Consider the following 12,101-nt stretch of genomic DNA (forward strand, 5'->3'; position numbering starts at 1 on the left):
AGGGAAAAGGAAGAGAAAGATACAGTGAGTTATTGGTTAATGAACGCATTTTCCTTCCCATTTTCCCACAACCTTGAGAAAACCTTGACAGTGCCTCTTTTGTCGACCAAGCCTGAGAGATACAAATGCCATATAAATGTGGATTTTCAGTGGGAACACTGTAAAAAGATATGTACAATATGTATGTAACCTCAGAGGGATATGCCCAGCTAACGCTACCCCGCCTGCTGTCAAACAGCCCCACAGAGGGTGATAAGCATTCCTGCTATCTGTGTGGGTGGCTCTCTTATTAGTGCACCTCAGCCATTTCACTCAGGCACAGCACAGTCAACCATCTGCCACGCTGTGATCCTCTGCCCAGCAAAGTCTCTCAGGTGCTGTAAAAAACACAGTGTCCCTTTGAAGCTGGGAACAAAAGTGCTGACCAGATGAATGAACTCATTTTTAGAAACAGATAAATAAATTTTAATTTATCCAGGATGTTGTATACATGTATTTAGTGTGCACACAGGATTTGATCTTGCCAGTGGCATGATGTTTATTGCACATAAAGGAAAGCAAATAATGTGATTCAGTTGGCTTTGATTTTAAATACCCCCTTTTTTTTTTTGACATAAATGCTTCGGTACTCAACTAAATACTCTATCAACTCCATTTTCATTTAAATTTATATATATTTAATTTAATTTTGCCACTAACCCTCATAGTAACTGTCATTGCTAAGTTGATCTGTAAACATCACGTCACAGCGTCACAAAAAACTGATTAGAGATATTTCTGCCTGGGCACCTCTGATAAAATAGTAATCTATGACCTTTCAAGAGACTCTATTGCCACCTTGTGGCTTAAAAAGGAAGGGTAATAAAATGATTCAAGATATTTTTTGAATTTTTATTAATCTTTTCATTTGCAAATATTAATTTTGCCAAAAGCAGAGTATGAAGAGATCCATCTTGTTTAGAAAATAAATACACAAAAGCAGCACAAAGTGGAAAACTATTTTTAACCTTGTACTTCAGTCACGTGAAAGGCTTTTTATCCAATCATCAGTCTTTTACAGTGGAAATGAGAAGGAATGATCCTGGAAAATAAAATGATATTCCTGTTAAAATAAAGTGAATATCTCAATTTTTACATTATAATAATTTAGTTTTAAGAGAGGAAAATGCAACTTACATGGATGTATTTATATAGCATAAAGCTCCATCAGGTAGTCTTTGGGGACGATTCCTATGTTTCCATTTTTCTCTCCAACCCACCAGCCAAAGTTGTGGTATTCCTGGATGAAGGGAGAAGATGATGAGTAGGTTAAGAAAGTAAATTCTTTTTCAAATCTTATCATTTTATGTATAGTATTAAAACATTATTGGCGGGTTATCACACAACAAAAAGTAAGGTATGTCTTAAAACATTACAATTACAGCTTCAACAAACCAGTGACTCATCAATCAACAGCAAAGCCAAAATCTTTTTGTGCATTCCTTTAAGTAATAATGTCAGTCATTTGCTCATACGTCTTCTCCAGAGGGATGATTTGTTGCCATTTCATTGTCTGACCAATGGGAAAGCTCTCCGAGCTGTCTCAGATAAAGCAGCACTAGGAAAATGAAAACCCTTCAGAGAGACTTTGAAACTGGATGTAAAATCGGCAACAACCAGCTGAACAAAACATTCCCAGCACATGGCGACCACCAATTGTCATCTATTTAAAACTATTAAGCATTAAGCTTTCACTCCCACATCTGTAACATTCCACCAACAACTTTACATTTCCTGTTCTCTCTTCTAGCCAGTATCAGATTTGGGATTGAGCATACTCTACTCTCCACTCCACACAAAAACTCCAGTGTCTGCTGAGTGCATCGCACATAAATCTGTCGGAGACTGACAAGTAATAGCCCCAAATGGCTGTCAGCAAACTGAGATGTGAGCAGGACAATGAGAGGAGAGATCTGAGACAAGAGGGGAGTCTCCCTTTCCCTCTCCCTCTCTCTCTGTCTCTCTCTCTGGCCAAGAGTCTGACCTCACATCAAAGTCTTCCTGGGACATGAATCAATGCTGGCGATCACCTTCTGACAAGGCCGAAGGAAGAGGAACCTGCACAGTTTCAAATCCAAGGCAGAACTCAGGGACAAGGAGAGTCCACGTCTGTGTATAGTTTTTTTTTTCCCCCCCAGGAGGAAGTAATGGATGCAAGTGATCATATGGCAGTATTGGATACAGGAAGATTAAGATGACAATATTAATGACAAGCACTGACAGCTGAACAGAGATGGGTTATTCATCATTAATTCATAAATTAATTCACGTTCTACCGCTTATCCGTTTCCGGGTCGGGGGAGTGGGGGGGTGCTGGAGCCAATTCCAGCTCACACTGGGCGAGGGCGCTGTACAACCTGGACGAGTCGCCAGTCCATCACAGGGCCAACACACAGAGGCAGACAGAGACAAACAACCACTCACATTCACACTCAGGTCATTCATCATGTCACATAAAAAGAAGCTTGACTTACTGTCCATGTCACATAGAAATATGATATGAAAACGGTAAGTACCACAAATATTTCAACAACAAATTAAATACCTCAGGAAACACATAGAAAATGCCAGATGCATTTCATTAATATGTTGCATGATGAAAATATCACCTCAACACAAACCCCTTCTGGATGCAGTGTAATATAGCAGATTGGCATGAGGTGTGAATAAGTGGGTGCAAGACGAAGTGTGTGTGTGTCGTGCATGTGTGTATTATGACTTCCTCCAGCTAGCCTTTGAAAACAGCAACACCTCATTGTGTAGTTCTGGCTGACAAATAAGTCATGCTTGAGTGAGTGCGGGACACAACACGAGAACACTTACACAGAGCTGTGGAAGACTAATGACACCACACACTGTGACAACACACACATTAATGCAAACGCCCTTAGTTGGCTGATACCACCGTCCTGCGTTTTTATTACAGCGACCAAATGAAAGGCTGCAGAGTGGAGAACAGGCTTACAAGCACAAATTGTACAAGAAGTGATAAAATGAATGAAAATATCTGCAGAAAGCAACAACAACAATAGCAGCAACATTATGTTTGGACAGGGGGTTACATTTTATCAACCCACCCAGCCACTTTTGTTAAGAGAGATTCCCGATTAGTTTTATGTGCAGCCGCTTGCTCTGGGATAGGTGGGGGGTGGAGGGGTGCTGCTGCTGCCTATCCAGGCAACACACTCTCCCTCACTCCCAGTCAGACCCTATAATCAACGCCCAGGGCCTGAATGGGGGGTCTCGCAGCTGTAACTCTACAGCTATTTCTGCGCTGTGGAATGGGGGAGGGAAAAGGGAGAAAGGAGAATGGGGGAGAAAGGAGGAGGGAACGGTAAGAGGAGAGGGGGAGTTGGCCGTCCACTTTAGCTGCAGCTGGCTGCTGCAGTCCAGACAGGTTTTATGGTCATTGCCCTCGCAGCAGGCCACAACCCCCAACACCAAGGTTTCAGCTAATGGCACTCCTAGTCTGAGTGAAAGGGCAACTTGATTCTGGGTGCTTTTCTACACTCAAAGGAGGACCAATAAACAGGCATTTGCCAATGAGCATTAATGGGCCTGTCTGCTTTGTGCATTTCTTTCTTTCCATCAGTGCGAAAAAGAATAAATCAATTATTTCAGCCATCACAAATGAACAACTTCAGCAATCCGTTATTTAAGTTGTTTATCAAACAAAAAAAAATCTTCTGTTTGTTTGCTTCTGAAATGTGAAAACTTTATATTTTTCAATTTGGACTTTACAATACTTGTCATACAAAAATACTGAAAACAAACAAAAATAAAAATTTCCTCGGATTCTAGCAAATTTTGATGGATTTTTGGAATTTTCCACTAATTCCTTGACATGTCATTGACTAAGCATTTTATGAGTCAACCAGTAATGAAACAAAAAGCATTTAATGAAACTAGCTTTGAATGCATCTTATGCTGTGAATGATAAAGAATTCAAATCATTTTTCACAATTATAATTAAGGTTTTTACAATTAAGTATGTAAGTATGTATGATGGCTTAGCAAAAGAGTGATTGGAGCTCAGCCATGAAATGTTTAGAAGTATTTGGCCCACTAGATGGCAGACTTGAATTTGAAAAAAAAAAAAGCTCTGGCAAGTTGACAACAGTATGTCTCAGTTACCTACATGCTCCATAGAAACCAAACCAGACAGGAAATACTGCCGGTCTTGAGGGCCTATATTTCACCCTTTTTTTTCTGAAACACAAACCACAGGGGTTGACATACATCTGTGTAAGTGTATAATTCCCTGACTTATTTGCTGGGGAAAACAAGCTTGTTAAATGTATCACAACAAAATTCAATATAGCGTTCAAATGAACCAGTTAAGCACAAAAGCCCCCCTGTTTGGTTACATAATAAAGGTAAACCCCCCCAGTTCTCTACACCTGGCACTCACACCTAAGCGACAAGCCTCGGAAATTGTGCGTCCACTACACGTCTTCACCTTCTCCGAATAGCGTGTCGGACTGAGCCTGGGTTTCCTGAGAACACACATTCCTATTTGTCAAGGTGAGAGAAATGTCTGAGAGGTGTGTGGGCTGAGGACTGCCCACCGCCTGGCATGGCTGCAGGGGTAGTGTGCTGAAACGGACCAGATGGAAGTGATGGAATGGTGATGTGTGCCAACTAAGCCCAGCCTCCGCCAGCAACACTAAAACAGTTTCCGTTGCGACACAGCTAATCCCCTTCTCAGTGCCAGAGAGAGAACCTAGCCCAGGCCGCCTCTTACAAACATCAGCCGTCCACCTCGAGGCAGTGGGCCAGGCACTGCCAGTAAAGAATGTGAACAGGCAGTTGCTCTGAGGGCCCAGAAATAACTGATGCAAGGTGGTCTGGGACCAGCACACCCACTCCGACTACAAACCTCACCTCAATCCCGTGCAGAACAGTTGGGTATATGCTATTCTTGGCTTTATTATGCATTAAAATAACATTAGCCCAGAGACAATCACTGTTTTAGCTCTGACAGGAGGGTTCCCTTTGCCATACCTTGCTCAGAATGTAGATAGCATCTCCACGTTTGAAGGACAGCTCGTCTGGCTGGTCCCCAACGCAGTCCCACAAGCCCTGGTAGTGGTTCTCGTAGTCCGTGCTCTTATCAACTGGATGATAAAAAAATGGGCAAAAGTGTGATTACAGACATGATGCTTTTGTTTAAGGTAACAGTTTTAAGTCTGCCACAGCCATGACTGTTAGGCTGAAGCAAAACCAACAGGAGGCAGCGGAGAGCCCAGAGGAGTGCTTCAAATGCAACATGTGCAAAGGTGAGACTGTAAATGTGTCACATTTGTCACATAAAATTTAACACATATTAATTCTAAATAGCTTTGGACTATGTGGCATGTTCATACTTGAAGCAATAAAAAAAAAAAAAAAAAACGAAACAAATGCGCTTCATCCTGATAGAAAGAACACTGGTTGATTAATAAGGTTGATTTCTGAATGTGGTGTTCACAGACACCGTTCTCTCACAATGTAATGCTCAAAAGAAAAAAAGAAAATTACAAAAACAGAAAGATTCAGTATTTGGCCAGTCAATGCTTACACATGACATTGTTTTACAACAGTTCAGACAGACAGACAGACAGACAGACAGACAGACAGACAGACAGACAGACAGACAGACAGACAGACACACACACACACACACACACACACACACACAGAGAGTTTTCTACAGAATGTAGTTCAGATTCAGGGTTTGAGTCTTGAGCACAGGTAAAGCAGAAGATGTGTCCCAATTCTACACAAATTTTTTAACAAGTTTTGATAATGCAGTTCTCTACGTTAACAATAACACAACAATGAAGTACACTCCCACAACTTTATTATTATTAGGTTTAATTTTCTGTGTCATTCTAGAGTAGCAATGATTGGGGGACAATTAAGCTGGAGCTATTTTGTGGGTATATAATTAATTTAAGTGAAGCTTTAAATAAAAACTTACATTCTTTGGTTTGTGATTTCCCACTATGATAATGTGTTGCTTTTCTCTGCTTGACAAGAGATTAGATCATCCTTAATTACTCCCTCAGCACAGAAATTTTAAAAATGCTATCAATTTAAACTGAATCTTTGGTTGTGGATCTCCAATGAGACAAAAGATAAGAGGAAATCACCTTGGAAGGATGCCTCAGATTTGGGCTGAATGTGTGCATCAAGCAATGCATAGCAAGGGAAAAAGATTGATAGATTAGTACATAATCGCTAAACGCAGCACTGCTGTCAGGCTGAAAAATTCATTTGTGTGCCATATGTTTATTCAGTTAGTAAAACCAACTTGTAAAAAAAAAAAATATATGAATATTTTGTATTCTGTATAGTTAGTGGGCAGCGTGGCGGCATAGTGGTTAGCACTGTTGCCCCACAATAAGAAGGTCGTGGGTCCAGTTCCAGGCCTGGGTCCTGTCTGTGTGGGTTTCCTCTGGGTACTCCGTCCAAAAACACCATCCAAAAACATCAAGTTTGGATTAACCAGTGACTCTAAATTGTCCGTAGGTCCGTCTCTGTGTGTTGGCCCTGTGATGGACTGGCGACCTGTCCAGGCTGTAGCCCGCCCTCACCCAGTTGTGAGCTGGGATTGGCTCCAGCACCCCCCACTTATCCGTAAATGGATAAGTGGTTGAAGATGAATGAATGAATTTATAGTTCGCATCTCGTATGCAATGAGTGGACACAGCTAGTTCCCCAGCAGTTAGCTTCCACCATTCAGTGAAGCTCTTAGTCTCCTGTCTCCTGTCATGGTGATCCTCAGAGGAAAGGTTTGTAAATGTTTTAGAAATGTTCATTTTGGTAGCAGGGAAAAAAAAAAAAGTTATAGCATGGTAAATTATTTTTGTGCTAACAAAACTGTGACATGATACCCAGCATGAAAGGAAGTTGTCTAACCGGGCTGAAAGTTATTTCCAGCACTGTGCTAACTTTCGGTTGCATGTGTTTATGAGAACTTCTGCTGTAAATGTTACTTCTTCTTGACTGTGGTAGATGGTTTAGTTTGCTCACAGCCACAGACAGAAACCACCCATTTGTCTATCACAGTCCTGTTCAACATTCTGCATGTGTAACTGTCAAATAAAAAATACCACTCATATATCCATACAGTGTATATGTGTACCTGGAGCAGAAGGAGCAGGTTTGCTAAATGGATCCACCTTTGGAGAAGGTTTTGATGGAGGGGTTATGTCTTCGTCTGCAGAAGAAAGATTGTGTTGTCAGATCAGTGTCTTATGAATTTCATGCTTTCAGAAACTTGGATGTAGCACAATGGCAGAAAGCAAAACCTTTAAAAAAAAAAAAGAATAATGGACCTGGGAGCTCTTCATAGATCTCTTCATCAATTGGCACAGAGTCAGCTGGGTTAGTTATTGCTCCAACATCATCATACATTTCCTGGTCCTCGTCGTCTTCTTCAGGGATGATGCCCGTCAAGTCTACAAGACAGCCAATTATAGCATATTTGACTTCCACAAAATAACTGTTTTGTACACCAGCACAGACAGAAGATCCGCTGCTACTATTTAGAGCATTTTGTCCATTTTATACCCTTTACAGAAGAAATGCCACAATTACTGCCATGACAAAGCACAATAATGTTTTCTTTGTTTCAAACCTTTCAAAACAAAGTCTATCTGTTTCACCCAGTGCTCCGCCTCTTTCACTGATGACGCACAAAACTGTGATGAAAGACGACAGAAATGAAAACTCCAGTCAGTTCAATATGCAGTTCTACATATATTAATTAACATAAACAAATAATGCTGCATTAATGCATAGTAAAATGTTCCACATGGAAGAGTCTGGAAGTTAGAAACACTCATTTAGACTTTTTAAATATGCGTGACAAGTTGAGGTATTGCAAAGGAAGCAGTGTCAAATGAATGAATAGTTGTTAAAATAAATAAAGATTTAATGAAGTGCAAGTACACGCATGGTTCGCCAAGTCTTAAACATGGCACATCTCAACTCCACCTTTGTTTTTCAATTTAGGAGGACTAAGAAACAAGCATTTACCTGATAGACTCGCTTGTCTGGGGCCGAAACTTCGAAGCAACAGTCTTTCTTTGAGTCCTTGCGTAAGGTGGTATTGAATTTGACAGTGTATCCTTCAATACTGAACTCACCCTTCTGCTGCTTGTCTGTTCACAGCAAATTTAAACATAACCATTCATGTCTCAGATACAACAGTAACATTACAGAGCTTTTCCAACGGGAAAGTGATTCATTATTAGAAGCAGAAACTGGGATGAATTGAGAAATAAATTGAGGCACCTTTCTCACTCCCGTAATAGTAGAAGGTTTGATGGCTTAGAGCACACCATCTTTTCTGCCACTCTGTGCCAAAAAAGCTGTGATCTGTGGAGGGAAAGCGAATAATTATCACGGTAATAAGAATCTAGAGTTTACCTGGATGGCAATTATAGCTGTGCATGTGTATATAAAAACTATGATAAAAAATACCAACGAAAAATGTGTATTTCACAGTTTTTATGTTGCCTTAAAACATGTCAGGAACTGGTTGGGTTTTTTCTTTTTTTAAGTGTCAACCTGGACCATGTGATCTCTTCATTGGCATTTTCCTGACAGAGATCTTGTAGATCTAAACATTAGATTGTATTTTCAGTTTGCAAACAGCCTCTGTTTCTCCTGCAGCCTAAAAATCTTTATCTTACTGGCAGAGCATCTACCTTTTCTGCGTTTCTCAAGATATCCTGCTTTGAAGACAGACGTCAGGTCCTGAGCTGCGACAGGCGGAGACTGCTGGACACCTGAAAAATACAAGACCAGATGGATTTCTTAGCAGCCTTGCAATCCTGTTTTTAGGCGGTGGACGTTAAAATGAAGAACCCTCCACTAAGCAGTGTTGTGCCTTTCACTAGAACAGATTCTCTTGCAGCATGCAACTGCAGTGCAAATGCTCAGCTGTGTCAGAGTCTCTTTGTGTGAAAGAGCAGCCATAAAACTGGCAGCTGCCCTCAACTCATAAACTCTGGCCTACAATCACCATTTCATAAGCATTTTTCCTGATACTCTTTTTTAAAAAGTAAACACAAAATCATGAATGATTACCATACCGCAGCACAGAAGATTAAAGCTACTGTATAGAGGAGAAGGTTTTGTCTCAAACTACAGCCGTGGCAGTAATTTTCAGTCCCCTGGCTATGGCTAAGAGCTATAAAGCATGCTCTGGCTGTCAGAGGGGTGGGGTGAAAAGAGGTGGTGGGAGTCGAGTTGTGCCTCCAAATTACTTCCCAAGTATGTTGCCAAGTTACAGTTGGAATGTCTCTTTCATTGTGCCACTCAAAGTCACTTTCCCAAAAGATCACATGCAATGATGTGTGTACTCATGTGCCAAGAAGCAATTTTCAATACTTTAATCCAAAGCTTGTTAGCAGTCAGAAAGTCAACTTTGGACGCCTGCTAGGTGCTTGTGGCTTACCCTCGCAAGTGTCGTCATCCTTGTCTGTGCGCTCCGAGTGCAGTGACCCTCCATCGTTGTTACTGTCAACTTCCTCCTCCTCCTCCGAATCGTCTCCACCTACTGAAGTACATGCAAAGAGCCGTGTAGCAAGCCAACATGTTATGGCGCAACACAGGAGTTTCCAGTTGTGCAGTTGAGCAGTTCATTTCAGGGGGGACTTTCCATTTTTAACACTGTTGGCATAAGTTTTAAAAGCCTGGAGAAATGAAGCAATATGTACAACTTCTCTCGTGAAAATGTAACCATTCAAGTCTTCAAAAGAAAGATTATTAAATTTGGCTTTTCTAAAATGGTGTTGACCACTTATATGCGCCTAGAACACCCTTTTCTTTTTTCAAAACATCATAATAACAAAGAGTGAAACTAACACTCACCTTTGTCTTTAAAATCATACGGGAAGCTGTTGGAGAGAAAATAAATGGACGTTAACAAAAACAAACCTAAAGAGGAACTTATTTAGATTTTTGCAACCCTATTTTTTAAAACAAAGATGTTAAAAAAAAGGACATACTTCAGTTTGATCTCCTTGATTCGTTTGATGAGGGCCTCCCTCTTGTCTTTTGTCTTTTTGCTTAGATTTTCTCCTTTCAACCCATCGTTGAGGAAATAATCAAGATCTGAAAAAATGGCAGGTAAATCATTTACAGCCTGACAGTCTGTTACTTAGTGACGTCGGTGTGCTGTCAAGAGGCCAAGTCCTGGAGACTGTCTTACACCTTAAAGCACAACAGAGGACACAAGCAGCAGCTGTGGCTCAAAATAAGTTGAATTCTTATTTTATTGGACTTGTTCCGGACAGACAGCAGCACGGTGGCACAAACTCAGCCATCCATATCGAGCCTGTGCTTCCTCTTTTTTTTTTTTTTTAACTCGGCGGTCTCTTGATAAATACGACTAAGGGAAACAAGCCACGACACAAAGGACAAGCAGATGTGAAGAGCTGAGGCCCAGTTGAACTCTGCATTACCTGAGATGAGCGAAGTTAACTCGTCGGGAATCGCTCGCATTGCGACGGGAGTTTGTTTCCGGCAGCGATGGACCGTCCGGCGGCAGCAGCGCTTCACATGACACGGAAGAAGCAGCAGCAGCAGCAGCAGCCGGAGGGGGGAGGAGGGGGAGGAGGAGGGGGGGGGGGGGGGGGGGGGGGTTATTCCCTCACCTATTTATCACTGACCACCGCTGGTGCTTATTATTCCTCCAGCTCGTGTGTGTGTGTTTGTGACTTCTACTGATGACAGGGGGCCGATGCTTTAATGGATCTTAACTGACTAATAAAGTCAGAGTATAATGGGACGATCATATTTTTGATTGATTACAGAGCATATTTTTCTGTCCAGCCTGTTAAATGACTCACTTGGCTTGAAGCATAAGGAGTGTTTTTTCTTGCTGTTTTTTTTTTTTTTTTTATAACAAGGACACAAGCACTTTGAGGTGAATGTCCATGTTGTAAATCTAAACAATGATTATAATTATGATTAGATAAAAGGGTAATTATATTTAACAGTTGCTGAGGTTTATTCACTAGGTCAACAGTAAATATGTTTCAGCCTCTCCTTTGTGGTTATACTTAAATCACATTTCAAATATTGCCATTTTGGTTTGCATCTAATTTGTGAAACAATTTTTATCAGTTTCTCTTGTACAATCAGGGATAAACAAAAAAAACAACACAACCCTAACCCTACTGGCAAGAGGAGGACAAAACTTACTTTTGATGAAGGAAGCCAGCCTGTTGACATATTGTTTATACAAGTGTCACTCATCCATTAGTCATCTTCTGACAGGCAGTATCATCCAATACTGGTTAAACAGCTAAGCCTTTGAACTCTATAGCCGGTTGTTGTGGAGAAACGAGACACGAGAAACGAGAAATGTCAGAGCTTCTGTGGGAAGACTGTGTGAAGAGCAGCGGCTTTTACTGTAGCTGCAGGTGGTGTCCTGTGTTTGTCAGAGCTGATGGACAAACACTGCTCATTCCTCTTTCAGTCCAGATGCTTTGGCAAGGCACTGTGGTGAATACAGTAGCTATTCTGGTCTTAAACAGAAAGGGAACGATGGGTTTCAACGGCTGCAAGTCCAAGTATGACAAAATATACAGGATATGCTGCTATAATGCGTAGAACACTGAGTGAAGGACCTGCCATTATAGAGCTTGAGGTTATTGTAACATGATAAGCTTCACTTCTAAATGCATTTCACATTATTTTCTACCTTTCCAGCATTGTTTCTATGCATGTTAAATTCTGTGATATCAATATTAAGAGTCAATAAATTCTTTATGAGCTGCAGTTTCAGTGGTCGTTCAAAACCTGACCCCCTCGTGACCTGGCAGTAGTTCCTCCCAGTTTGGAGAGGAGAGGACAGCCAGCTTGACCTTTGACCTGTGGGTGGGGGATCTACTAGCACAGCATTGTATCTGGTTTCCCATAAAGCTTCATCCTCTGACCAGTCATCTCACAAGTTTGCCCCTTTGAATCGTTGTATCTTTTTTCATTACACTCATTACAGGCTTGTGATCTGCCCAGTGCTGCAACCACCGCATGATCTATCCAACACTACACAGAAAATG

The 12,101-nt window shown here is 41.2% G+C and overlaps 1 protein-coding gene across 2 annotated transcripts; it reads right to left on the minus strand.

Annotated features, from left to right (window-relative positions):
• Positions 1 to 579: 579 nt before the first annotated feature.
• skap2 (src kinase associated phosphoprotein 2) lies at positions 580 to 10,618 on the minus strand. 2 transcript variants are annotated; one of them, XM_029504425.1, is made up of 13 exons: positions 10,500 to 10,618; positions 10,044 to 10,149; positions 9,907 to 9,932; positions 9,491 to 9,589; positions 8,739 to 8,819; positions 8,323 to 8,406; positions 8,065 to 8,189; positions 7,664 to 7,727; positions 7,362 to 7,484; positions 7,169 to 7,243; positions 5,044 to 5,156; positions 1,177 to 1,279; positions 580 to 1,081 (listed from the first exon to the last, which is right to left on the minus strand). In XM_029504425.1, the coding sequence occupies exons 1-12, from the start codon at positions 10,537 to 10,539 to the stop codon at positions 1,187 to 1,189; spliced, it is 1,029 nt and encodes a 342-aa protein (XP_029360285.1). In that variant the 5' UTR covers positions 10,540 to 10,618; the 3' UTR covers positions 580 to 1,081; positions 1,177 to 1,186. The 2 variants fall into 2 exon arrangements, with proteins under 2 accessions (XP_029360285.1, XP_029360284.1); XM_029504424.1 differs by having other exon boundaries at positions 587 to 1,081; positions 9,491 to 9,592.
• Positions 10,619 to 12,101: the final 1,483 nt, after the last annotated feature.

Source organism: Echeneis naucrates, chromosome 6 (genome assembly GCF_900963305.1).
Source record: "Echeneis naucrates chromosome 6, fEcheNa1.1, whole genome shotgun sequence".
Lineage (NCBI taxonomy): Eukaryota > Metazoa > Chordata > Actinopteri > Carangiformes > Echeneidae > Echeneis > Echeneis naucrates.